The sequence below is a fragment of the Natrix helvetica genome (genome assembly GCF_964273705.1).
Source record: "Natrix helvetica genome assembly, chromosome: 5".
Taxonomy (NCBI): domain Eukaryota; kingdom Metazoa; phylum Chordata; class Lepidosauria; order Squamata; family Natricidae; genus Natrix; species Natrix helvetica.
In genome coordinates, this window is record NC_138551.1 from 61,980,821 (window position 1) to 62,008,268 (window position 27,448).

The 27,448-nt window shown below is 42.7% G+C and overlaps 1 protein-coding gene across 2 annotated transcripts in view; it reads left to right on the forward strand.

Moving 5' to 3' along the window:
- GRK5 (G protein-coupled receptor kinase 5) overlaps positions 1–27,448 on the forward strand; it is a 175,751-nt gene that overhangs the window by 43,309 nt on the left and 104,994 nt on the right. For both annotated transcript variants that reach the window (XM_081955663.1, XM_081955662.1), the window contains one exon: positions 25,220–25,315. In XM_081955663.1, coding sequence (XP_081811789.1) covers positions 25,220–25,315 — 96 coding nt within the window. The remainder of the gene's footprint in view (positions 1–25,219; positions 25,316–27,448) is intronic.

The following is a 27,448-nucleotide window of genomic DNA, read 5'->3' on the forward strand; positions in this document are numbered from 1 at the left end:
AAGTAAACTACAGTGGGGCAAAAAAGTATTTAGTCAGCCGCCAATTGTGCAAGTTCTCCCACTTAAAAAAATGAGAGAGGCCTATAATTGGTATCATAGGTAGACCTCAACTATGAGAGACAAATGTAAAAAAAACACCAAACAATCACATTGGCTGATTTGGAAAGAATTTATTTGCAAATTATGGTGGAAAATAAGTATTTGGTCACCTACAAACAAGCAAGATTTCTGGCTCTCACAGACCTGTACCTTCTTCTTTAAGAGGCTCCTCTGTCCTGCACTCATTACCTGTATCAATGGCACCTGTTTGAACTTGTTATCAGTATAAAAGACACCTGTCTACAACCTCAAACAGTCACACTCCAAATTCCACTATGGTGAAGACCAAAGAGCTGTCGAAGGACACCAGAAACAAAATTGTAGACCTGCACCAGGCTGGGAAGACTGAACCTGCAATAGGCAAGCAGCTTGGTGTGAACAAATCAACTGTGGGAGCAATAATTAGAAAATGGAAGACATACAAGACCACTGATAATCTCCCTTGATCTGGGGCTCCACGCAAGATCTCACCCTGTGAGGTCAAAATGATCACAAGAACGGTGAGCAAAAATCCCAGGACCACATGGGGGGACCTAGTGAATGACCTGCAGAGAGCTGGGACCAACATAACAAAGGCTACCATCAGTAACACACTACGTCGCCAGAGACTCAGATTCTGCAGTGCCAAACGTGTCCCCCTGCTTAAGCCAGTACATGTCCGGGCCCATCTGAAGTTTGCTAGAGAGCATTTGGATGATCCAGAAGAGGATTGGGAGAATGTCATGTGGTCAGATGAAACCAAAATAGAACCGTTTGGTAGAAACACAACTCGTCGTGTTTGGAGGAGAAAGAATGCTGAGTTGCATCCAAAGAACACCATACCTACTGTGAAGCATGGGGGTGGCAACATCATGCTTTGGGGCTGTTTCTCTGCAAAGGGACCAGGACAACTGATCCGTGTACAGGACAGAATGAATGGGGCCATGTATCGTGAGATTTTGAGTGCAAACCTCCTTCCATCAGCAAGGGCATTGAAAATGAAACGTGGCTGGGTCTTTCAACATGACAATGATCCCAAACATACCACCCGGGCAACGAAGGAGTGGCTTCGTAAGAAGCATTTCAAAGTCCTGGAGTAGCCTAGCCAGTCTCCAGATCTCAACTCCATAGAAAATCTTTGGAGGGAGTTGAAAGTTCGTGTTGCCCAGCGACAGCCCCAAAACATCACTGCTCTAGAGGAGATCTGCATGGAGGAATGGGCCAACATACCAGCAACAGTGTGTGCCAACCTTGTGAAGACTTACAGGAAACGTTTGACCTCTGTCATTGCCAACAAAGGATATATAACAAAGTATTGAGAGGAACTTTTGATATTGACCAAATACTTATTTTCCACCATAATTTGCAAATAAATTATTTCCAAATCAGCCAATGTGATTGTTTGGGTTTATTTTTTACATTTTGTCTCTCATAGTTGAAGTCTACCTACGATGCCAATTACAGGCCTCTCTCATCTTTTTAAGTGGGAGAACTTGCACAATTGGTGGCTGACTAAATACTTTTTTGCCCCACTGTATATCGACGGCATTCCTCTGGTCCACTAATTTTGTCACTTTGTCAAAGAATACAAAAAGATTAGTCTGGCATGATCTGTTTTTGACAAACCCATGTTGGCTTTTGGCTATTACTTTATTTATTTCTAGGTGTTCGCTAATTCGTTGCTTGATTATCTTTTCCAGACTCTTTCCTGGTATTGAGGTCAGGCTGGTAGGTCTATAGTTTCCTGGATCTATTTTTTTCCCCTTTTTGAAGATGGGAACCACACCAGCTCTTTTCCAGTCCTCTGGCATTTCCCCGATGCTCCAGGATCTCTGAAAGATATAGTTCAGTGGTTCTGAGATCTTATCTGCCAGTTCCTTCAGAACCCTGGGGTGTAATCCATCCGGTCCTGGTGATTTGAACTCATCTAGGGTAGATAGATGCTCACTTATCATTTTCTTCCTATTTCAACTTGTGTTCCTAATCTGATTTTTGTGGTGCTGTTTTTGATAGGTTGGACTGTTTTATCCCTTTGTGTAAAGACAGATGCAAAAAATGAGTTAAATAGTTCTGCTTTCTTCCTGTTGCTTGTCATCTTCTTGCCACTTTCTCCAAGCAATGGACCAATTGTTTCCTTAACTTTTTTCTTGTTTTTATTTTTGTGGCAAGCCTATTATTTTTCTTCTTCATTGGTATTGTGCTAGACTGGGTTTTTGTAATCTCATTTTTCAAAATTTCCCAAGCTTGAGTTTTTTCCCCTTGAGGATTATCATCCATGGAATTCTTCCCAAGCTCTCACTAAGTTTATTGAAATTAGCTCTCTTAAAGTCCAACACTCTAGTTTGACTTTGTTCTACTACTTGTGTTTACATAATGTTGAATTCCAATATTGCATGGTCACTTGCCCCCAGGATTCCTGTGGCTTCAACAGGAACTATCATTTCCTCTCTGTTAGTGAGAATTAAGTCCAATATGGCTGATCCCCTTGTTTCCTTCTCTACTTTTGGGGAAAGTTGTCTGCTAGGTTTGTTAGGAACCTGTGGATCTTCCACTTGGTGCAGGATTTGTTTCCCAGTTGAAGTCAGGGTAGTTAAAATCGCTCATTACTATTCTGGTGTGCTTCCTACATACCTTACTTAGCTGACTATCAAAAAGTTCATCTACATCCTTTGCTTGATTGGGTGGCCTGTAGTATAGGCCTATTAAACCATTCCAAATTATAAGCTGTGAACTATGTAATGGTGAATGTAGCCATAAACATCTCGAATATTATGGAAAAGACCCTCTGTTGACCTCCCTGTTTTGTAAATAATATTCCAAAGTCTTCCAAGTGAGATCGAATTCAGCATGACAAAGTTCTTCAGATTGTAAGTAAAAGCTTCACTTTTGACAATAAATCAAAATAAACAAATAAATACTTCCTTAATAACAATATTTCTTATCATTGGTAAGAAAAGCCAATGGTACCAAATACCATACCTTTGGTTCTGTCAGGGGAAAAAAACCACTTTCCCCATAGTGAGGGGGGAGGAGTATCCAGGATGGGTTGACCTTATCCTCCAGCTGATTGGACTGAGTCAGATAAGCTCTTGGGACACACGCCCCTGGCCCACCAGGTTCCGCCCAGTTATCGACTCAGTCCTCAACTGGACGGTTTGCCATCCTGGAGCTCCAGGAAGATTGAAGAAATTTAAAGGAAAAAAAAAGAAGAAAAGAAGAATCAACAACCACCGCCAGTGGGCTAAATAACTCCCAGAGTGGTAGGGATTGCCAAAAGCCCCCTTGGGGGCAGCAAGCTGCCCAGGCATCTGAGTGAGAGAAGGATCACTCAGAAAAAGGACTTCAGCCGGGCAAGCAGGACCCAGAGGGCACAAGCCTTCCATAGGCAAGCCCTGCTGCATTGGATCCAGAGGAACCGGAATCGGCTGAAAGGACAGCGCAGGACCCCACCCAGGAGGTGAGCCCGCCGCTAGAAGCTCTGTGAGGCGCCGGAGCGCTCCGCTGCTCCCCACCGGGTCGAGCAGCGAACCGCGGCTTCCCAACGCCGCGGAGTGCCCGCGCCTGCATCCATGTGGCTCACCTCACCAGAGGGAGCCACGAGCAGAGCCTAGCTCCCCCAGCGCCAGAGAGAGGCAGAGGGGAGCGAGAAAACAGCGTGGGAGGCGCGCGGCAGCTCCTAGGAGCACAAGGTGCAAGAAGAGGAAAAAAAGTTTTTAAAAAGCGCGCCCTTTCTACTGCTGGCGTGGGCGCCATTTTGAAGCCGGCTGGGACCACGTGTTCCAAGATGGCGGCGCCCAGCAGCCAGGAGGAAGCCGGCAGGAGCCCAGCACCTGCAGCAATGGACAGCAGCCCTGCCAGAAGCCCTGAGGAACAGCCAAGGTAGTGACCACCGCTAGGGCCGCCCGGGGGGGGGAGGAAAAGCTAAGGAGAAGAGAAACACCTTTCCCCCAGGACAGAGCTGGTAGAGGGTGGTCACAAGCCTCCCAAAGCCTCCAAGTATGAGACAAGAAGGCACAAGAGGCTGGAGGAGCTCTACAAGAAGGCAAGTGGGCACCAATCCACCCCAAGCCTGGGACAGAACGGGAAGGCCCCTGGAGCCCCCCCTCAAGAGGAGCCACAGGGGAGGAACCCCCATTGCAGGCTAGGATCCCAATTGACACCTCAGGTCTTTGGGGTCTCGCTCAGGGGTGGCAGTCCCCTCCACCTACAGCCTCCCTGGGCTCAGCCCTGCCCACGGGAATTCCAACGCTGGCTTCCCCTCCTGCACACGTGGGCATGGCGCCCAGCCAACAACTCCCACCAGGGGTCCCCAACTTCCAGGACCTAATGATGCGGGCCTTCCAGCAATGTATGACAGCGGCTTTCCAGCAGCCACAAGCGCAGCCCCAGGTGGTGCCAGCCCCCAGGGCACCTGAAGACCTGGTGGACCAGGAGGATGACATCTCCAGCTCCTCAATCTCATCGCAGGAGGACAGCGACCTGGATTGCGAGGAGGGGGAAGTCAGGGACGATAAACTCTCGGAGGACGAAGGTATGCCCCCTCCTAAGCCGGCCTTCACTGGGTTGTTCCAGCCCTCACTGTACAAATCGCTCCTGTTCAAGGCCAAGCTTGGAAACAGAGCGACAGAATTGTCACCCCAACTCCAGAGGTTCTCGGCAGAGAACATCTTTGATGAGAAGGCCATTGAGACTGACATAGTGCCAACTCCCAAGGCCTTCCTGGAGTCAATCAAGCGACAGTGGGCAGCCCCCACAGCCGGCCCTACGCCCACATCCACAGATAAGATCTTTTTCAATGTGGATAAGGACATGGCGGGGGTGCTGTCTCAGCCCTCCATCAATGAGCCGGTGCGGGCACTGCACACCCCAACTAACCTTCCAGGGGAACCAGAAGAGGGTCTGAAGTTGGAGGACAGGAAAGCAGATCTTACCCTCCAAAAGGGACATCAAGCAGCAGCCTGGGCAGTGAAGGCAGCCACCACCGCCTCCTTCTTCAACCGGATGTCCTTACTTTGGCTACAGGAGCTGCAGCAGCGGATCCCCGTCACCGAGAGTAGAGCGCACCAGGACATCAATAAACTGGTGGCAGCTATCCAGTTTTCAGCAGATGCCACCTTGTCCGCGGCCAAGTTCGCTCCAGAGCAATCGCTTCTACCATCGCAACCCGCAGACTACTGTGACTGAGACAGTGGCAGGCCGAGGTCTGACACAAGTGGTGCCTGGCGTCAGCTCCCTTCACAGGAGACTCCCTCTTCGGGACAGCCCTGGACCCGTACCTCATAGAGAACAAGGATAAGAGGAAGGTTCTTCCCATGGCTGCAAAGAAGGGTCAGTTCAGAGTGACGCTTTACCCCAGACGGTCCTACTCCCGGGGACAGGACTTTGGGACTTCCTTCCATGGTCAGGACTCTTTCAGGGGATCTGAGGCGGGGTACTCAGGGGCCAGGCAGTACCAGGGTTTCGCTGCCAGGCAAAGATACCCAGATAGGCCACAGAAAGGCAACAGCAGAAGCGGCCCTTTTGAGGGGACGGAGGAGGTGGCGGGGGGCGCTCCTTCCGCAAACACTGAGGCTGAACCAGATTCACCTCCCATTGGGGGGCGCCTAGCATTTTTTGCGGATTGCTGGGACCGCTCCTCCTCTGATAGGTGGGTACAACACACCATCAGACATGGGCTGGCCCTGGAGTTCCTTTCCAGCCCCCCAGGGTTCTTCCGGATCGGCCCGGTGTCCAATAACCCAACCAGGAGGTTATTGATGCAGGAGGCCATACAGCACCTGCTGGATATCCGAGCCATCCAGCCAGTGCCCCTAGAACAGCAAGGTCAGGGGTATTACTCAATCCTTTTCGTAATCCCCAAGGCTTCAGGGGGATGGACGGCTATTCTGGACCTGAAGCGGTTAAACCACTTCATCCACTGCAGGAGGTTCAAAATGCATTCGCTCCACTCCATCCTGCAGGGGATTAGGCAGGGAGACCTCCTCACTTCCATAGACCTTACAGAGGCATACCTACGCATTCCAATCCTGCGAGATCACCGGTGGTACCTCAGGTTCTGTTACCTAGGGCAGCATTTCCAATACCGGGCCTTGCCCTTCGGGTTGTCATCCAGCCCCCGGATGTTTACCAAAGTTTACCAAAGGTTCCGGTCAGAATCCAATGTTACCTGGATGACCTGCTAATACAGTCATCCTCCATTGAGGGGGCTCTAAGGGACCTAGATACAACCATGGCAGCACTAAGGGAACATGGGTTCTCCGTAAACCTGGCCAAGAGTCATCTTCACCCCTCTACTAGACTAATCCACCTAGAGGCTCTGATTGATTCAGAGGAAGGCAAGGTTTTTCTGTCTACAGATCTCCCTTAGACGGCTAGCCATACAGGTGGTCTCGGGAGGTAGGGTGTCTCTAGCCACCTTGTCCAAATTGCTAGGCACCATGGTCTCGGCCATTGGCATTGTCCCGTGGGCGCGCCTTCACACCAGAGACCTACAATGGTTCCTTTTGCCTTTCCAGCGAAGGCGTAGGAGCAGTTCCCAGACCAAGGTCATACTCCCGGCAGAAGTCTCCTGCTCACTGATCTGGTGGACGTCCCCCGCAATTACAAAGGGTGAAGTCTTCAGAACGCCAGACCAGGTGACGGTGACCACGGATGCCAGTCTGTTCCGGTGGGGTGCCCACCTGCAGGATCAGATAGCGCAGGGGCAGTGGAGCCAGGCGGAACTGATGCACAGCATCAACTGGCTGGAACTCAGAGCGGTCCGCCTTGCTCTAATACACTTCCTCTGCTCTGTCAAGGGCAGGCACATCCTAGTCCTCACGGACAACATCATCACAAAGGCTCATTTGAAAAGACAGGGGGGGGACCAAATCAGGGGTCCTTATGCAGGAGGCCAAGAGGCTGGGGCAATGGGCCGAGAGAAACGTGCTATCCCTAACAGCAGAGCATATAGCGGGGGTGGACAACGCCAGAGCTGACTGGCTCAGCAGGGCAGAAGTAGACCACTCAGAGTGGAGACTTCACCCAGACATCTTCAGGGAGGTGATGGAACAGTTCGGTCACCTGGAGGTCAACTTATTCGCCACGCACCTCAACACCCAACTACCGAGGTTCTACTCCAGGTACCGAACTCACGGGGCAGAAGGGGCGGACGCCCTCCGCTGCCCGTGGCCCAGGGGGCTTCTATATGCATATCCGCCCTTACCACTGATTCCCAGAGTAATTCAGAAAATTCTTCGGGAGGGGGCGGAGGTGGTACTGATGGCCCCTTACTGGCCCAGGAGGCCATGGTTTGCAGACCTCCAATCACTCTTGGTGGGCAGAGTGTGGAGAATCCCCCAGGAGAGAATATCCCTCAGCCAGGGCTCCCTGGAGCACCCGGAACCCCAATGGCTCCAGTTGACCGCGTAGCGGTTCAGCGGAGCATCCTGAGAAAGGAAAATGTCTCCCCCAGGGTAATAGAGACTATCCAGGCTGCCCGAAGACCATCCACAGAGTGCATATATGGCACAACGTGGCGGGCCTTTGCCACATGGTGTAGCTCCCGCGGGCAGGACCCGGTAAGAGCCACTGTCCCCATAGTGCTGGAATTTCTCCGGCAGTCCTGGACAGGGGGCTGGCCCCCAACACTATTAGGAGACAAGTCTCGGCTATCTTCTCAGTGCTGCTGTGTGGCAGAACCCAGACACTCACTCAGCAATCGTTGGTCAGGCACTTCATGAAGGGAGCGTCCAACCTCAAGCCACCTACAGTACATAGGTACCCCTCCTGGGACCTGCACAAGGTGTTGGAGGCCCTGACGGGGGAGCCGTTTGAGCCATTGCGAATGGTGTCACTAAAATTTTTAACTCTTAAGGTGGCGTTCCTGGTGGCCATCACATCCGCTAGATGGATATCAGAACTGCAGGCCCTGTCCGTCAGGGAAGACCTCTGCATCTTTCATCAGGATAGAGTGGTGTTGCGGTTGGACCCCTCCTTCATACCCAAGGTATGTTCATGCTTTCACAGGGCACAGGAGCTGGTTCTGCCTAATTTCTGCCCGGACCCTTCTCATCCCCTAGAAAGGAAATGGCATACATTAGACGTAAGAAGGGCTCTGAGGATCTACCTCAGAAGAACCCGGCAGAATAGACGGTCTGAGGCCCTGTTCGTCTCATTCCAACCGGGGTCTCTGGGCAGGAAGGTGACCTCCACCACCATAGGCAGGTGGCTGAGGACCTGCATAGCTACCGCCTACCAGTCTCAGGGCATTCAGCCACTGAGCCCCATCACAACATACTCCACAAGAAGTGCGGCCACCACTGCGGCCTGGGCTACCCAGGCGTCATGGACAGAGATATGTAGGGCAGCCACTTGGTCTTCCCCCTCACCTTTCGTGAGGAACTACAAGTTAGACACCTTTGCCTCGGCGGGGCTTCGTTTGAGCGCAGGGTCTTACAGACGGTGCATAGGGCAGGGGACACCCCCCACCAGGCTTAGTTGGCCAGTGCCCTCAGTATGTAACCCTCACTAGGGACGTGCTAGCTTTGGTACATCCCATCCTGGATACTCCTCCCCCCTCACTATGGAGAAAGGGTGTTGGTACTTACCTGATACGCCTCTTCTCATAGTGGTGGGAGGAGTATCCAGACCCCCCCTGACATGGTTATGTAACATGTGTTTGTCGAATGTTGCACTGGTATGTTAAGTTATTCTTCAATAAAAGGTTTGAAACCATACTAAGAGTCTGGAGTGGATGGCATAAAGAGTCGGATAGAGTTCTTCGCCGATAACTGGGTGGAGCCTGGTGGGCCAGGGGCGTGTCCCAAGAGCTTATCTGACTCAGTCCAATCAGCTGGAGGATAAGGTCAACCCATCCTGGATACTCCTTCCCCCACTATGAGAAGAGGCGTATCAGGTAAGTACCAACGCCCTTTCTGATCTGTCTCCAGCCATGGAAAATATAAACTAGATTGATGACACTCAGTAACATTATTCTGATGATCAACCATCGGTGCCATGGTTTATCAGGTACATTAGCAAAGACATCATATGTTTAAAAAGTTGTGGCTTGTCCTACTAAACAGGCTGGGAATAAGTGCAGTATTACAATGGTAAGACACAGCGTAGAGATGGAGAGGAGTCTACCCTCATGTTTGCGTATTTTTTTTCCATCTGTGATTCAGAGATGGCTAATTCATCTAACCTTCCAGAGGCTTGTCAATTCCTAGAGCAAATTCCCTACTTGGATCCGCATGGCAGATCTTGTCTTTGATACGCCAACCTCCCTACGTGTGCAGGGCCTCTATTGACGTCAGCAAGATATACTGTCTCTCAAGGATAAGAGAAGTTTGGAGTCTAAATTGATCTTGTCAGCAGAGTTTTATCCAATGTTTTCAAAATGGTAAAGGATTTTTTCCCCCCTCCCTTTAAAAGTAATTACGTGTTTGATTTTCTTGGTAGAACTCAGAACAATCATATTGGAACGTGCATTGTCTATATTTGGATGCTTTTTTCGAAGGTCAAACATTCACTAAATACTCTGATTAAAATACCCTCCAAGTTTTTTCCCCCTTTTTTCCCTGTAGATGTAGCTAATTAGTTCTGGTGATCTTGCCACATATTCTAGCGAAGAAAATATTTTGTTTTGTGATTGAAGACTGTGCCAAAACATTCTATTCATTCCAGCCTGCTGTGTGCTTTTGTTTTTTTAAGAATAGCACATCTGTCAGCATTACAGCTCAATATTTGCTTTAATGTCTTTGTGACCTTTGGCATTTAAATTGAAGCCCTAAGGATCGAACTATATTCAGATCAACCATTAAAGCTCTGAAAGCTATTTTTAGACTATGTTACATTTGAAACCCTTAAATGAATAACAGTATCGTCAGTCAATTGTAAAAAATTTGTTGTATTTAGTATGGTTGTGTGATATAGATGTACAACTGCATTGCGCATGCCTTATTTGTGATTTTCTTCTTGGAAATGTAATTACAGTTGAGCATCAATCATGAAAGTTAACAATTCTCTACTGGGTTTTTAGCATTCAGAATTTTTTATGATCCAAGTCTATTTTTTTTCTAGTACTCCTTGATTTTTCCCTTTATTGGCAGGGAGTATAGGGGAAAATTGGAACTTCTTCCCATGCTTTGTGGGATGAAGAATGAATTACATCGACATTCACCTCTAAATTTCAATCAGAGCCAAGACCTGTCAGGCTTATATGAAGTTTGATTAATGTCCATATTTCTAATTTGAACAAACATACTGCATGCTTAGTGCCTCTAAAGATAAGATGTGTAGCTTAATGCAGGGGTGGGAAATTTTTGAGGGCTTGAGGCTTGACTCAACGTCCCAATCTTCTGGATAGTTGTAAGAGAATGTCTAAGGAAGCATGATCAACATTTTTGGAAATAAAAATGAGAGACCCGTTGGAGACAAATTATTATTATTCCTGTAATTAGATATGTTTGAATTCAGTTTGGGCATTTTGCTGCTGAATTTCAGTAGTGTGAACTGGGGATGCTGGAAATGAAGGCTGCAAGCTAGGAATGACCACTCTGACCCCCAGTGGTTTCCAAGTCATTGCTGTTTCAATTCTAAATTCAGCCAGAGCAATCACAAAAAAGTAAGAATGTTTTCTCAGGCTAATGAAATAAGGAAAAAGTGATGTATGAGTTTGTCATCTTCATTTCAGTTTTTTTTTAAATCTCTACTATTCTTTAGAATTAGTGGTAGATACAAACAAACTGCCTGTCAAACCTGTTTACACTGTCGCCCCTTTTGTTGAATATATCTTTGATAATTGGCAGGGCTTTGGAACTAAAATCCTCCCACTGTTAGGCTGTTGTGACATCAGGGATTTCTATGTCATAAAGACTCATACGTGGTAAGCAAATAGATATGCGGAGAGATAAATTTCTCCCTTCAGATTTAAATGCAAAAATCTATTGTCCTTGAAACTTTATTTTTGTATTATTCAGTCATAAAATAATGAAAATCCAGGATGTTCTTCTAAATAATGGAAACAGATTTTTCATCATGATACCTACATTTTTTGTGTGATATCTACATCTGAAATATAAGCCTGTATAGACCCTATTTAGAATCTTATAGAGCTATTTCAGTCACAGAAATGATTTCCCACCAAATGACTGTGTACACTGAGAAGGCTCTAAACCGGCTCTGCAAAAGCCCATAACCCACATGTTGATGCCATCTCGAACATATTTTTAGTTTCTTTCATTTCCCCCCTTATTTTTATGAATCTTAAACATTGTTTTTTTTAAAAAAAAAAACTCTCTTCATGGGTACCTTGCCTTTCCATTGCAAGTGCCAGTATTGCAAAGAGGTCAGATAAACATCTTTATTGCTTTGGTCAAGGTTAGGCAATAGACTTTGTTTTTCCAGGTATTTCCTAAACAGATTCATCACAATCACTCGTCTTCTTTTCAAGTTGTCCTCTTAGAGCAAGCTTTGTGTGACAGACTGAATTATTATAACTCCCTGCTTGTCCTTCAGGTTTCCTACTATTCCCAAAAAGTAACTGGCAGCACATTAATTTTCAGGTCTTTATTACACCATTATCAGCTTGACGAAATCATCTACTAAGGATTCAAAGCTTTCCAAGGAGCCTGCCATGCCTTGCTCAGCTCAAACCAAGTTGAAAAAAGGACAATTGCCTTGTTAGTTCTGACTGTAGAAGCCTTGAGTTCTTCTTCACAACAGTCTCCTACAATTCCACCACATCTAGTTCTGTTGCGGCAAACTGTTGATAAATTTAGCAATTTGTTCCATTCAATCCTCACTGATTGTTCTTCAAGTACAGATTTTAATATTAGGACAGGTTTTAGACTGATGTCCTTTGAGATCTATTTGTCCAAGCTGTTCTTTTATCCATTTCAAGAATCAAAAGTGAGATCCTCTTCTTTAACCATATCAGGATCATTGAGTTCTCACTCAAATTCTGAACAGTGCCTTATTCACTGGCCATTCTTCTAGGATCATGTTCCTTTCAAAACCTCAGCCACAAAGGAATGTGATTCCTGTCTCTGGAATTGACATGTTCACATCTATACAATGTATTATACTGTACTTCTTTTGTTTTGTAGTCGATGAATCCATTTCCCAATTTCATCTTTTACTACTTGTCTTCTCCATAGCCCAGGATTGATGATATTCCTAAATTGAGGTGTCTCATCCCAAGGCCAAGACTTTGATTGCTTGCAGTGTTTTAAGCTGTGGATCAATCATGAGCATCTTTTCCTTTTCTTCCAACACAAATTATACAGTTTATAAGGGTTTATATAACACCAGAAGAACATTTTCCTACTTTTGCCATAACATTGTACACTTCCGCTGCTTGAACATAAAATCTGCCTAACAGGAATCAAATCCCATGTTATTCTCTAAGTCTTTAACTTCAGTCATTTGCTTTGTGCATCTTGGACATCATTGGCAATTGCCCTTCATATCCACTAATCAGTTCTACTCTCCCAGGGCAGGTCCTCTTCTTTGTTCCTCTGTGTGCCAAACTACACTTCTGGAGTTGTTTCAATCTTATCTTACTGGAGGTGTGCATTTCCTTACAATTGATACATCTATATCCAGCTAGAGAGTTCACATCTCTCTCTCTACATCCAAAGTGCTTGATCCAAACTGGAAGTGCAACAACACATCAACAAATTTGACTATGTCAGTTTTTGGAAGACGAAGCTATTTAATGAGAGTTTGGTACATTAACAAAAAGGATGACACAAAGTCTGTTCCCCCTTTCACCCTAAAGTATAGATTTGCATTGGTATTTTTATCACTCCATCCTGGCAATCCATATGCCTAGAAGTGACAAATTCTCATTGATCAATTCAACTATACCAGAATGACTGCTCACTAATATAAATGGCACCCTCAGCAAATTCTATTAAGGTTAACCGAGGGACAATTTGTTTGCATCATGGAAAAACAAACAATGTATTATCTTTTTGCAGAATGATAGGATAGATTCTTAGTTTCTTACTTACATTTTCTTTTCGTTCGACTGGACCTATGTTTCTGCCCTTTTTTTCTGACCAGAATCTTGGCAAAGATCAAAGATTAGAAGGATGTGACTAAATGCTTATGTATTAAAAGTTGGTGGCCTTATCAGCCATCTAATTGCTGATCTGACCTCTACTCCAGGGACAAATCTTTCATCCAGATTGCTGTTGTTTCCAGATTGGAGGGATTCAATTTCTAGTCCTTGTGGGATGGCTGTTAAGCAGATTATGTTGGTTGCTAAATTAAAATTATTTGAGGAGTTTACCCACAAAGAGCAATTTAACTCTGCAATACCAGGTCCGCATGTTTTATCCTTACTCCATACTTGAAACATTGAGGCTTGATTATTAATGAAGGGTTCAAACTTTCTATGGGAATTGAACCCATATCCAATGAATCCTAACAGGAGGAATCTGGTGACATGGTGCCTCCCAGTGGTCAGTTTAACTGAAAATATCCATTAGAAGTCTTCCTCCAGAGAATTACAGTGGTAGTTAAGAATTTGGGAACCCTTTTCAAATGTTCAGTATTTCTGCCTAAATATAACCTATCACATGATCCGTTTTCCATGCAAGTTCTTGGTAGCTTTGGGCCATTTTTAAAAAATGAATAATGAATGTATTCATTTTACTCAATGAATAAACAAACAAGTATGTTTTAGATTCATTAGTTTAATTGGATTCTCTTTAGGTAATGTTGGGATTTGCATGATGAACAGATAATATGCTAAGTCATATTTATGTAGAAATTTTAAAAGTTCAAAAAGGTTCACAAGCTTTTAAGCCCCATTGTACCTACTAAAGTTATGCCAGTTGATTACATGGGTTCAACCCTCTATTTTTATCCAGAATTATGAAGTAGATCTATAACTATGAACTATCTATGAACTATGAACTCCAGAGAGATGCAATCACTGAAAGAGTTGTTGTGCCTTCAGTATCTTATTATGACCACACCTTCCTCCAAGAAGTTTGCTATTTGACAATGTAAAAGTAATTACTTAACTATAACTACAGTCGTTGTTGGAGAGAGACTGGCCAAGCCAGGGGAGGAGTCAAACAGGGAATTAGTCTGAAATCATTACATAGGCACAAGAAAGCAAGGTCTGATCCTCCATTAATACTGTTGAACCTTATCTAGTCTGGATTAGGTGCAAACTGCCACTCAGAAGATTATTATGAAATAAGCATTAAAATAGCTAATTTGAACTTTTAGGTGTGGGTTTGGGTGTGCCTGGCATTCCTGAATAATCATCTATGCATTCACCCAATCACTTGATTTAGACAACTGTTCTTTTGAATCTGGTGTCTTTCAGACTTAGGAACTGAAAGCTGGAGACATAACCAATTGTGTGATACAGTGGGGGAAAGACAGGCATGGCTCTAGACCAGGGCAGTCAAACTCACAGCCCACAGGCCAGATGTGTCACGTGCTTTACTTTACTTTACTTTTATTGGATTTGTTAACCGCTCCCTCTCCCCTAGGGGACTCGGTGCTGGCCAGACCCATACCTGGTTTAGCGAAGAGAAAAAAGTTGTGATACATCATGTGACAACACCGTGAAAATGCGGATTTGACACCCAGCCTAGACTAACAGGTTTATAAGAACAGCACATGCACAACCCATAATACACAATTCCCAAAAATCTGTAGAACAGGAAATACAGGGACGCATTTAGTATTTAAATGCAAATTTTAAATGTCTGCAGTATGTAAGTTTTCCCAGAGTTCTCTGAGATGGCCTATTGTTTTGTAATTTGATGGACATAAAACTGTGAAATGGAAACTATCTTTTGAAATATAGTAATGGTAGAATAATAGCATAATAGTAAATCTCTACAACTTCTACAAAGAGGAGCTATTTATTCCAAAAAACCTCTTATAACACCACTTATAAATAGAAACTGGAGATTGATGCTGTTATACAAACTATTTAACCTTCCGCATATTAAATACTGTATAGTTGTGCCAAAAGCAAAATATTTTTGAATCTTTCACTGGATTAATATCTTTCTAAATGCATGAGAATGTAATGGTCTTGGTTATGAGCTCATGATGCAGCTGTTATTCTTGCTAGCCATGTTTACATTATCTTCTTTCTTCATGAAAAATGTTGAGAGAAGAAAATACTTTTGTCTTTCTGAAAGATTCCGATTTATTCTACCTAATGAAATTATTTTGAGGTCATGGAAAGCCGTTCCTCAACTCTTAAGAATCACAGTAGTGCCGTGTTTCTCATCCTGGCCAGCTTTAATCTGTGTGGACTTCAATTCCCAGAATTCCCCAACCAGCATGCTGTCTGGAGAATCCTGGGAATTGAAGTCCATACAGATGAAAACTGATGAAGTTGAGAAACTGCAATAATGGATGAGTTATTGATGTTCTGGAATTTGTTGTTTAAATCAAATTGCTGTTTGTAAGTACCTTGCTATTGCAAGTTAAGTAGAATTTAATTATTGCGTTAAAATAAGGTTGAGACAGAATCTAGAAAAAATATTAATAGATTAAAATTCTTTAGTAATGTATTATTTATAGTAAACTGAAAGACAGTTTGGTCTAGTGGCTAAGATACCATACTAGAAAGCGGGAGACAGAGAGTTCAAGTTCAGCCTTGGCCATGAAACAGTCTTTGACTGACTGACTGACTGACTGACTGACTGACAATGGAAAAGTCACATTCTCTCCCAGTCCAACCCACCTCGCAGGGTTATTGCTACAGGGAAAATAGGAGGAGGAAGGTATGTTGGATATGTCTGTTACCAAATAATTCAAGGCCTTGTTGCCTTGAGTTATTTGTAAAAATAATAAAAATGAGATTGTAAAAAAATAAAAGTGAGATATATAAACTAACAAATTGCCTTAACGGCAGTTCTTCAACTAGATATATTTGAATTCACAGAACCAAACATTCAACTCCATTTGAATCGAAGTGACCTTATTATTAACTTGATTATTTTGGGTAGTGCTTTATTCAAACATAGTGAATTGTACTGGACCTTGTGATCTTATTTTTCTTTTTGGACTCTGAAAAGATTCTGCAGGAGGCCTATTTTCAGGGCTTGTGAAGACAAGACTCTTAGGTATATATCTCTAACAATACTTCTGTTTACATAGAATTTATATCAATAGTTCTCAAATCTTGCCAAGGCAGTACAAATAATAAATAAATTAGTTCAAATTTACTTTTGATTAGCAGGTTAACTGCTGTACATGGTTTTAGATCAAGTTGTCATTTTCTTCACAACTTTGGTGCAAGGACAATATAATGTTTTGTGCAGCATTTGTCTTGAGCTCATTAGATAAATGTTAATCTAATAGATTGACAAGATTTCAGCATTGCACATATGGCCAAAAAAAAAAAAAGATTGTTGTTCAAAATATTGGCTCCAAAGCCAACTATTTTAAACTGAAATAGTTTAAAATAAGTAAATGAAATTGATGCTAATCTCACCCTCTGTTCCTTTATTGTCTGGTTCAGATTGTAAGACCTGAATTATTCAGAACTAAAACTCCTGGCTTGGCTTTTCTGGCCAAGTGGCTAAACAAACCATGGAAATGCCTTTCATGATTTCCTTAGCATTATGTCCAAAAATTGGCTCTTTCAAGCCAAATCCTAAAGCCACATTTGTTCATGACCAGTGCATGCAAACACAGCAGGCCTTACCCTCTAAGAAGGCAGTTAACAAATTGTAATAAGTCAGAGCATAATTTATTTAGTTAGACTTAATGTATCGTAGGAACCGAACTATTTCCTTTTATTCCAAGATTTATGGCTTAATCCAATGCATGAAACAAATGAATAGTTGAACACTTGACATATAGCACAGTGGTAATACATAACTCATAATTCAATGGTTAACACAGGTTTGGCATGCAGATAGTATTACTGGTTTGAGAAAGAATATTTTTTTCAGGAAAAAAATTACCTACTGATGGAGTTGGAGAGGCCTCTTCCCTCATGGAGATCCTAGAAAGCTCCTGCCAATCAGAGCCTGCACTCTTGAGCTCGATGCTCTAAAGGTGTAACTTGGCATAAGGTAGTCAAATAAACCCATATGCAGTATATTTCCTTTGGCTCACATTCAGAGCTCTCAGAATTCACTGGTACAATTTGGAGCTACACTTTGGAAATTGCTGTACTAAATCTTTGCATTCCTCCAACTTCTTACAATTAGACCTTGGCCAAGAATAAAGGAGCCACACAATTTCTCTTTATTTAAAATATTTCTTCATCACCAAAGGTGTGTCTGTGCCAGCATGCATAATCCATATAGTAGAGTGCAAACATTAAACAAATGTATAAAAGCAGTAATTCAAAGTAATTCAAGAACTATATACGGACTATATATTTACCGTATTTTTTGAGTGCAAGATGCACCCTTTTCCCTCAAAAAAGAGGCTGAAAATCTGGGTGCATTTTATACACTGGATACAGCATTTTTTGCCTGATGAAATCCCGTCTCCCTCACCAAAATGGCTGTGCAGAGCCTTTAGGAGGCTTTCAGAATGATCCTGGAGGCTGGGGAGGGCAGAAATGAGCGAAAAATTGGCTGTTTTTTGTTCAATCCCCCCCCCCCCCAGCTCCCAGGAGTACTCTATAAGCTTCCTAAAGGCTATGCATGCCCTTTTTTTAAAAAATGGGCCATTTTTGAGAGGTCTGCAGAGCGCAAAAACTTTTTTTTTTTTGCCTCTTCAAAATCTCGGTGCGTTTTATACTCCGAAAAATATGGTAATTCTATTTAAAGCTTCTTCAGAAAGTCTAGGCAGAGGAAGAAGAGGAGGATAGAAAATCATCCAGGCTGTTCTCCAGGAAGGAGATCTGGAGTCTGAGTGCTCTGCAAAAATACTATATTTGTTGCGTGTGTAGAGTACTGCATTCTGGTCTACTTCAACTATATTCCAAACAATTATATCCCAAAAGTTCTTCCTTTTTTAGAAAGCAAAACAGGATTTTAATAGTTTTAATAGTTACAATAAAATGGCCCAATTTTCTTGATAGGAAAACTTTACTATGTTTAAATGTCTAATGGCATTTAAAAATGATGTGTTACCCAAGAGATTAATGACAGGATTAATGTTTAAATTCCAAGGCAATCCTCCAAATATTGTTCAGGTCAACTAGGAAGCAGAACTGTTATTTCAAGAGATTGGGTATGAATTGTATGTTATGGCTATCCAAAGGTGGTGGTGGGGGGAACAACTCATCTAAAAGCAGGAGAAAGCTGCTTTAAAGATTGGTTTCAAGCTTTTATAAACACTTTTGGGAAACTTTGAAGAGCCTCATCTTTTTCGATCTGCATCAACATGACACAGCTACGACAGGGGTGGGATTGAAATTTTTTAGCAACCAGTTCTCTGACCGTTGCTGGTTGGGCGTGGCCATGGGAGAATGGCCTACTCGGCCTCCCCCAGGCTCTGGAGGCCCTCTGGAAGCCAGAAATGGGTCTTTGTGGACTTCCGGAACTTACAGTAGGCCAGTTTTTTGCCCTCCCAGAGCCTCCCTGCGGGCCCTGTACTTACCTGGCATGATGAATGGGCCACAGGGAGACTCCTGGGAGGGGTGGGCAGAGCCAGCCTGTCTTTGTAACAACTGGTTCGGCAAACCAGATGCAAAATTAGCATCCGGTTTGTCTGAACCGGTCTGAACCGGCTGAATCCCACCCCTGGGCTGCGATCTCCCCACTGCTGCTATGCCCAAGAAGGACTCAATGGGTTAGGAATTAGGATAAATTAAGGGAAATCTGAGCTATTGTCTTTCTGGAGTGGACTGCTCTGGCACCCAAACTTTTATTTGTGGTGTGTGCTTAATCACAAAGATGCCTTCGCCTTTACATTCCTCAGTTACATTAAGTGTTTTCTGTTCATCTCTTTATGAAAGTATATAAGTAGACATGTAAACTATCTCTGAAAGTCTTTGACAACAGCCAACGACCATTGTGAGGTTGATACAGGTAGTCCTCAATTTACAGCTAAAATTGAGCTCGAAATTTATGTTGCTAAGTGAGAAATTTGTTAAGTGAGTTTAACAGTGGAAAACTTAATTTGGAGGTTATTTTACAATAGTGCTCAGAACGGCTGGTACTTAAGAATCATTTCTATGTTTATGGGACCCTTGTAATTGGAATTAAAAAACTGACTTTAAAAAATTAATAATCCTTATTTCCAGGATGCAAACCACAGTAGAGGAGGAAAGTGATAATTAATAGTACCAAGGTCTCAAAAGGAATTAGAACAATTAACACTTTTCCAATCCTCAATAAATTTAAGTCCTTGCCCAGAATAATTAAGGCAGCAATTTGCTAAATTCAAAAAAGAAGAAGAAATCTAACCAGATAACAGCTTTGTCTATGAAAGTTGGAATTACTATTATTTAAAGTATCTTGTCTAAAAAAATTACACTTGGATTATTGACTGGGGGTGGGTGGGGTGAGGATTTCAAATAGTGCTTTAGATGCCACTAAAGAGTTAATCCAGTCTTGACATAGCATTCAGTTTTGACTAGCATTAGTGGAATGTCTTTGGCCTTTATGGAATCAAGATATCCCTCATTTGCCTTAAGGAGTTAGGAATCTATCCACTTTATTTTCCAACATACAGACATTATTTTGTAAGTACATGGCATCATGGCTTGTGTGAACAACATTAGAAGAGAGGAAACAGCCATTAATCAATGTTATTCATTGTATAATTAAATCCATGACCTCTGACTTCACATCATTAACTGCTGGGCTCAGGGAAAGATTGCACCAGAACATCTGTTCATTGTCAATCTTCAAGCAGTTTTTATTTACAGAGGATCTTAGCCTTTATCTAGTGCCAGTCATACACTTACTCTTGTAATGAAAACTACTGATACAATAAATACTACCGAGCTAATGCTGTTTTAACCTGAAGATCAGAGACTACAAACAATGGACATCTCTCTGTGTGTGTGTAATGTTGGTGTGGTCAAAATCAAAGTTTATTTACTCTTAGAAGTATCAGTACAGATTGAATGCTATCTTCCAATTTTTAAAAACTTAGTGCTTTGAGTTCAGGTATATGAAACAGGTACTCAAAAATAAGTTCTTCTGCTATTTGAATACAAGGGAATCAGTGGTGGGTTCCGGGCCCAGAGGTGTCCACTTGGATGCGCATAGTGCACGCGCACACATGCGCAGAGCACACATGCATCTTATCCTTTCCGCAAGCTTCCGCAACGCTCCAGCTGCTCAGCGAAGCGTCGTGCAGGCGCTGTATGCACCTTACGTGTGTGTGGAAGCACGGAAGCCTTAAAAGACAGGTAACGAGCTCGGGCGGAAGGGTGGGCCCTCCAGAGCACCGTACCAGAACAGTATCCAGTGCTCCGGGCAGGCTCCGGTTCACTCTTACCGGGGCGTACTGCCTGCAACCCACCACTGAAGGGAATGTGAGTTCTTAACTGAACACAGTTCCTCATCTGTATCACATTGAACAGTATATTCCAATTTTAAACTCTTCCTGGTAAATATAAGGAAGCCTGGAAGGGGGGGCATGGGTAGAATATACATTTCTAATTTTTGTCTGCATTTGGTGCTGTTTTTTTTTCTTGAATGCCCTAAAAATAGGACATGTGACATGTAGCATTGCCTAAAAAATGGATTTAGCTTTAACCTTAATCACACAAAACACCATGCATATGCTGTATATTCTTGTTCTTCAACAATATCTCATCTAAAATATAGTCTTCATAGCTCCTGAATCTACTCCATGTTGACACCTAACACTTCCTATTAATAGCAATGGCATATGAAAGGAGTAATTTTGACCCAACATTTAGAGAGGCACCATAAGAATGAAAAAAACACAGCATAATGATAATATCTGAAGTGTATATGGTTGCTCCGAGTCAACAATTAATTGACACATAATCAATGCGATATCTTAAAACAGAAGTGGACTTTATTAGAAAGTAGCATATAACACATGCACTGATGCACCGATGCTGGAAACATTTCTTAATTCTTCTTATTTTGTACGAATGATCTGTGGTTTGGTAATTTACATTCAAGTAGATTTTATAATGATATGAGCTTTGTTGTAGCGATCTTCTGAATGTGTGGCAATTTAAAAGTGGGTCAAGAAATGTCAGAATACATTGTAAATCAGTTTGATCTATTGCCTGCTCCATTCTTCACAATTCACATAAAGCTCTTCAGGAGGGCATGTGTGCATGTTCAGATGAATGTACATAGATACATGCCTACAACAGTTGGGAATTCTGTTTAATGAAGATTGTTTTGATTGCTTGGAGGTTTATGAATCTCCTACAGACTTTCACAGGAAATGTGCAGATTGAAGTGCCACAGTTGAGGACTGATGTGTTAATGTGTACCTCCATGCATATTTATTTATTGTCACTTGCATTTTGGCTTTTTGCTCACATTTCCATGCTTAACTATGATTTGTTCAGCGTAACATTTGAAAATGGGCAAAATCAGGTTCCTTACTCTTGCTGTAAAGCCATGAATCCCACAAACCTTTACAGTTAATTAGCTAAGCAACAGTCAGATTTGTTCTGCTATTCAGAGGATTCCCACGTAACCTCAAATATCCATCTCTTCTTCCTAGGGTTCAAAATGAAGCAGTAGAAAGTGCATAGTAGATCCTCATAATGCTCTAAACTATTGAGTATCGATGACTAAAAACAGGACACAAGAAGCTCTGTCCAAATGCTGAGCCTTTTATTTAGAACAGGGGTGTCCAAACTTGGGAACTTTAAGACTTGTGGACTTCAACTCCCAGAATTCCCCAGCCAGCTCTGCTGACTGGGGAATTCTGGGAGTTGAAGTCCACAAGTCTTAAAGTTCCCAAGTTTGGACACCCCTGATTTAGAAGCTTAGGAATTGAACCTTGTAAGAGCACATATGTTCAACCAGAGAATTCCCAGACAACTAAATAGCAAACATGGTACATGTTGGGTGATGATTTTTTCAGTTTTTGTGAACAAGACCACTAGTAGGAATCCAGTGAGCGTCCTAGTGTAAAAAGACCCTGAGACCCAGTGAGGTTGAAGGAGAATTCTTCATCTGAACCCTTCCGCAATCAGGAAAATCTAATTTTAGCTTTTGGTTTGGCCATTTTACCTGGTCTTGCCTGTTTTGGTGCATAATGTCCTTCATAGCCTCATGTTCTTACACGCATACACACGTACGTATATACACATATATTCCTGTCATCATGCCTAATTGCGTTTGAAGCCAGTGAGGATAGCTTCAAGACAGAGGCTGAAAACTGGAAAGGTCAGCCAGATTAAAGCAGTTGATTGGAAACCTCAACATAAAGACGTCACAGGGAAGAGAGTGCTGCTATATTGCACTTGGATACAAGCAAATGAGTCATCAAGAGATACTCTTCTTCTTGTAGGACATGGAACTGGAAGGGAGAAGCCATTGGCTGAATTGTACACCAATCATCGCTGTAACTAGGGAACGCTTTAGCTTTTTTTCTCCCTTAGAGCTTGGCAGAACTGAATTTCTAAAAAAACACCATAGTTTGGGTTTGCTTGTGTGCATCTTTTCTGCGCATAGTATTTGTGTCTCATGGTAACAATTCTTTGCTTCCGCTTCATTCATTTGCGCAATAATTACTTCGCATTGTTTTTATTTCTCTTCATTTAATGTCTGTAATTGCTGTTTCATATTCTCCTTGATGCTGTAAGTAAAGGAATTTACAGATTGCCAAACTTGATAAGTCTTATTGCTTGTTGCTCTAGTGATTATCCAGCTCAGTAAATTCCCTAGGAATATTACCGTAGGAATTGCAACTACAACCCCAACCATCTCCTGTTAATAAGAGATAATATATTTACAAGATCCCAGGTTAGAAAAGAAAGGGTACTGAAGTGGAATTTTTAGACTTGTAACTAAGGCATTTCCTAAAATATTTTTTAATGTAATAAATTTGAATAAAATCAAGAATCAAAAAAAAAAAGATAGAAGTCAAAATAATGTGATTTTTAAGGAAAACTGAGATTTGTATATATGTGTTTTCTAGGAGTTTTAGTTCTCCATCATGTTGGAAAAAGGATCTGCTATTGTTTGTTAAAATGTTCATGTTTTATTTGTGGGTTTTAAAAGATACATTTTAAAGTGTTGCATTATGTTTTAGAATGTTTATGGCATTTTATAACTTAATGTCATCTTTTATAAACCAGTGATATTTGGCTACTGGGCTGTAGCGAAATTTAATAAAATAATAAAAGACACCTGTGTGGTGATGTTTAATGGGTCGTGCCATGGTAAACAAATTGGGAAATGTAGGAGAAGGCAGAATTATATCCTCTTTTCATTAAAAGGCTACAGACAATGTGCAGAGTTTAAGCTGAGAAAGACCAAAAAGATGTGATATTGAAAAGAAAAATAAGATTAAAGATGTGAACGCTCAATAAGTAAAAATTTAAAGAAGAAATTCAGAACAAATCTGAGTATGTCTTTATACATTAAAGTAGAATAAAGTGCTAGCACCTTGCTTCATGCTAGATTAGGGTTGGGGAAGTATGGCCCCTTTATGATGTATGGAGTTCAACTTCCAGAATTCTTGAGCTGGTATGGCTGGATCAGGAATTCTGGGAATTGAAGTCCACAAGTCGTAAAGCGCCTCTCTTTCTTTCAGCTGTCTCTCAAAGTTGGCTGGGTTGGACCCTTGACTACCGCGTCTCCTCCTCATGACTGATACCATGTTTTGTGAAAATAAAAGTGGGCAGGCAGAGAGAACTGGGAGAGGAAGAAGCAGGTCCCAAGTGGGTGGGCGGACGCCCTACATACCTGCATTTTCCCCTCCCCTCAAAGCCGCTATCCCCCTCTGCTCGCTCATGCATGGCTGCCTATGTTCTAGCCTGCCCGCTCCCCCTACAGGAGTGAGAAAGTGGTGTGGGAGGTTTGACTTGATGGCCCGTTTTGTCTCGGAAGGGGGAGAAAGTAGGTGGAATCGCCCAGCGGGAATATGTCTTCCTTAGCTGTCTTTAGCACCTCTCCCCTTTAGGCTCGCCAGATCTAGCCACTCGCTTTCCCTACTGGAGAAATCTAGAACCCCAAAAAGAGATGGCTGTGGAGCTTTGAAGGCTACTTGCATTGAGGTCCTGCAGATGCCGCCTCAAATGTATGTAGCCTTGAGTTCATCAGTCTCCATTCTTAGTAGGAAATGAGTGGCAACCTGCAAGGTTGTGAAATTCCACCCCGGGGGAATTTTCTGACATTTTGCAAGGTGGCTCTCAAAGAGAATGAAGCGGGTGTGGTGCACCCTGCGGGATGGAAAGTTGGAGACGAGGCCAGTCCCTCCTGCCTGCTCACTTGCCACTTTCTCTGCAAGCTGCCCAGTTGACCAGGAGGGGCCCGGGTTGCAGCCGGCGGGGAGGGAGGGCTAGGCTAGTTCAAATGCTGCTTACCTGTGTATAGGCAGGAAGAGGCAATTCTGTGGATCCACAGGGCAAAGGCGAGGCAGGATGAGTGTCGGAGTGGGTGGGGGCGTGGCCAACCAGTGCAATAAAAATTGTTCTGTGTATGTGCAGAAGCAAAACTCAAGATGGGCGTGGCAGACCTGGGGCGCTGCCAGTTCCAGCAACCCAGGCCTCCAAACCACTACCAGTTTGGCTGAACCAGTCCGAACTGGTGGGAACCCACCTGTGATGCAGTCCAGTCTGCCTTTGGTATCAATGTTGTATAAGGGGATTTATCAAGTGGAAGAGATTACTTGTTGTTCAATAGATAAGGCACAAGACTTTGGATGGTACTCTCAGTTTGACTGGCAAATAGATGTGTGTACACACACACACACACACACACAGAGCACAGTTTTTCTGCATATGGCTGCTTCCTGTTATACAGATGGCTGTCTGTGCAGCAATTGGCCATTCTGCTTATTTTTGGAACAAGAGGAGGAAGTGTTTACAGTTGCCCAGTAACTGTTGCACATCTTTATAATCAGAGTTCTAGAAATCCCCATCAGTCAGTTTATGATACTGAAAACAATGGGTATTGTAAAACATGTACACGCATGAATGTATCAAACAACAGCTGGAGCGTGTGGTTTGGAGAGCGGCAGGGTATAAGGAAAATGAGAATTGGCTATAATAACAAACTTAATAACAGAATCCTTTCTTCTCTTGCAGGAGGTGGAGGAAAACGCAAAGGTAAAAGCAAAAAATGGAAGGAAATCCTGAAGTTTCCTCATATTAGCCAGTGTGAAGATCTTCGAAGAACAATAGGTACAAACTTGCTTTTGTTTTTCAAACATTTGGGTTGAGAGCCTTTCTTATAACAAAGTAAAACAGCTTTGCTTTTTAACATGGGAAACTTTACTAAATCGGGTGAAATCTATAGCCTTCAAATATTAAACTTTTTAATATCATTACTGTAAATAATAATCCAAAAATACTAGGTGATGCATTGTTAGGCATATGCAAATCTCCTGCTTCTCGCTTGGAGGATTAACTTCCAGAAAACTACTGCATTATTCCCAGATTGAATGGATTATCATGTTCTGGGAGAGTTCCTGAAATACTAATAGATTTTGTACAAACTTACTATTTTGTATTGTCATATTTTTATTTATATGCTACTCTTTCATCAAAGAAACCTTTGCATTAAAGACAATAGTGCATGGCCTGGACTAATATGGTTTGCCATTCACATAGAAATTGTTGAGTGAGCACGTATGTTGGTGTGTGTAAATTGCTACAAAAGAGAGGTGTACACAGCAGAACAGCTTTTTTCTGGAATTTTAGATGAAACAGAACAATCTGTCTCTGAACTGGATGTTTTCTCAGCAGTTGGGTTTCTACTTCCATTTACACATATACCTCTGAAATTCTGGACTGTGGAATAATCTATCCCTCCACATGGCTCTTTGGGAATAGATGTCACAGTGTTTGAGGTGTTCGAACAGCAGGATCTCTGGCAACATCAAACTGCTTTTATCAACTTTTAAAAAGTGGGCTCGTGCTTTTTGGCATATCTTGCCAAGCCCAGGGAGAAATTCCCTTCCCCAATGAACGGAGGGAAGAGTCCACTGTTAACCTCTACACCCATTGTAGGAGTCAGATGCCCTGCAATTTTTGTAACACAGGCCGTAATAGAATTCTGTTGAATACGGAAGAAGAAAAATGTTTCTCAAATATGGCCAGATGGACATTCCAGCCTTATCTCCTAAGTGAGTCATTATTCCAACCTTTAGGAATTTTTGAAAAAGAGGATCAAATCACTCCAAGAGACTCTGCCTTAATGTTGTCTTTGATACATGGAAAATAGAGTCCAATATTCTGTAACTCCTTTTTTCTTACATTAAATCTTTTTACTGAGACTTATGTAGGAATCTCATGCATAATAGCAACAGCTATACCACTAAGACTTACATACCGCTCCACAGTGATTTGCAGCCCTCTAAGCAGTTTACAGCATATTGCCTCCAACAATCTGGGTTCTCATTTTACCAATCTCGGAAGGATGGAAGACTGAGTCAGTCTTAAGCCAGCGAGAATCGAACCCCTGGCAGTTATCAGAATTAGCCTGCAGTACTGCATTCTAATCACTGCATTACCATGTATCTCATTTCTTGTCATTTACTGCTTGGCCAGGAAAAAGCTAAGAAGAGCAGAAATGTTTTTCACTTTCACTGGGTTGGCAATCGGCAAGCCTATGGTGTCCTAGGTGGAGCCACAGCTTTCTGCTCCAGCTGAAGCTTGTCGCCATGTAAAAGTTCTGTTTTGAAATGTAGAGAAGTCATTGCAGATCTGTTCTGACCATAATTCTCTATTTCTTCTGCTATGATTGATTGATTATGGAGAACAATTGGGAACAATATTTTCATCCTTTTTAGGAGCCCACCATCAGCATGAGAATACAAGAAAGTGCACCCTCAATCTAAGAGCCCTAATTGAGGGGGGACCTATAAGAGTATAAGAAATGCTGGACTGTGGCTATAATGAGAAGAGGTACCAGAAATTCCTGTTGGGATGCTCCAAACTGGGAACTTAAAAGACCATCAGGGGAGATCAAGAGAATAAGGAATTAATTTCCAGTATTATAACAGTGAGAAATATAGCAGGATTATATTTCAGTAGCAATTCCAGGAAAATGCGGATCAGCAAATGCTCCCTTTTTCCAGCCCAGCAACCTTGTTTGCAGGTCATGGATCACATATTTCAACATAAGCGGCATAAGCAACATAAGCATCTTTTCTTTGGGGGCATTTTCACATTTGGAACTTTCACCCAACCTCTTCCTCATAGCATTTTGAAAAGCGGTCAAAATTGCCCTTCTACCTAAGCAATCCAAGTAATTGTTTAGGTGTCCATCTTGGGGGATGAATTTTAACTCTGTATATTGTTTTGCATTGTTTC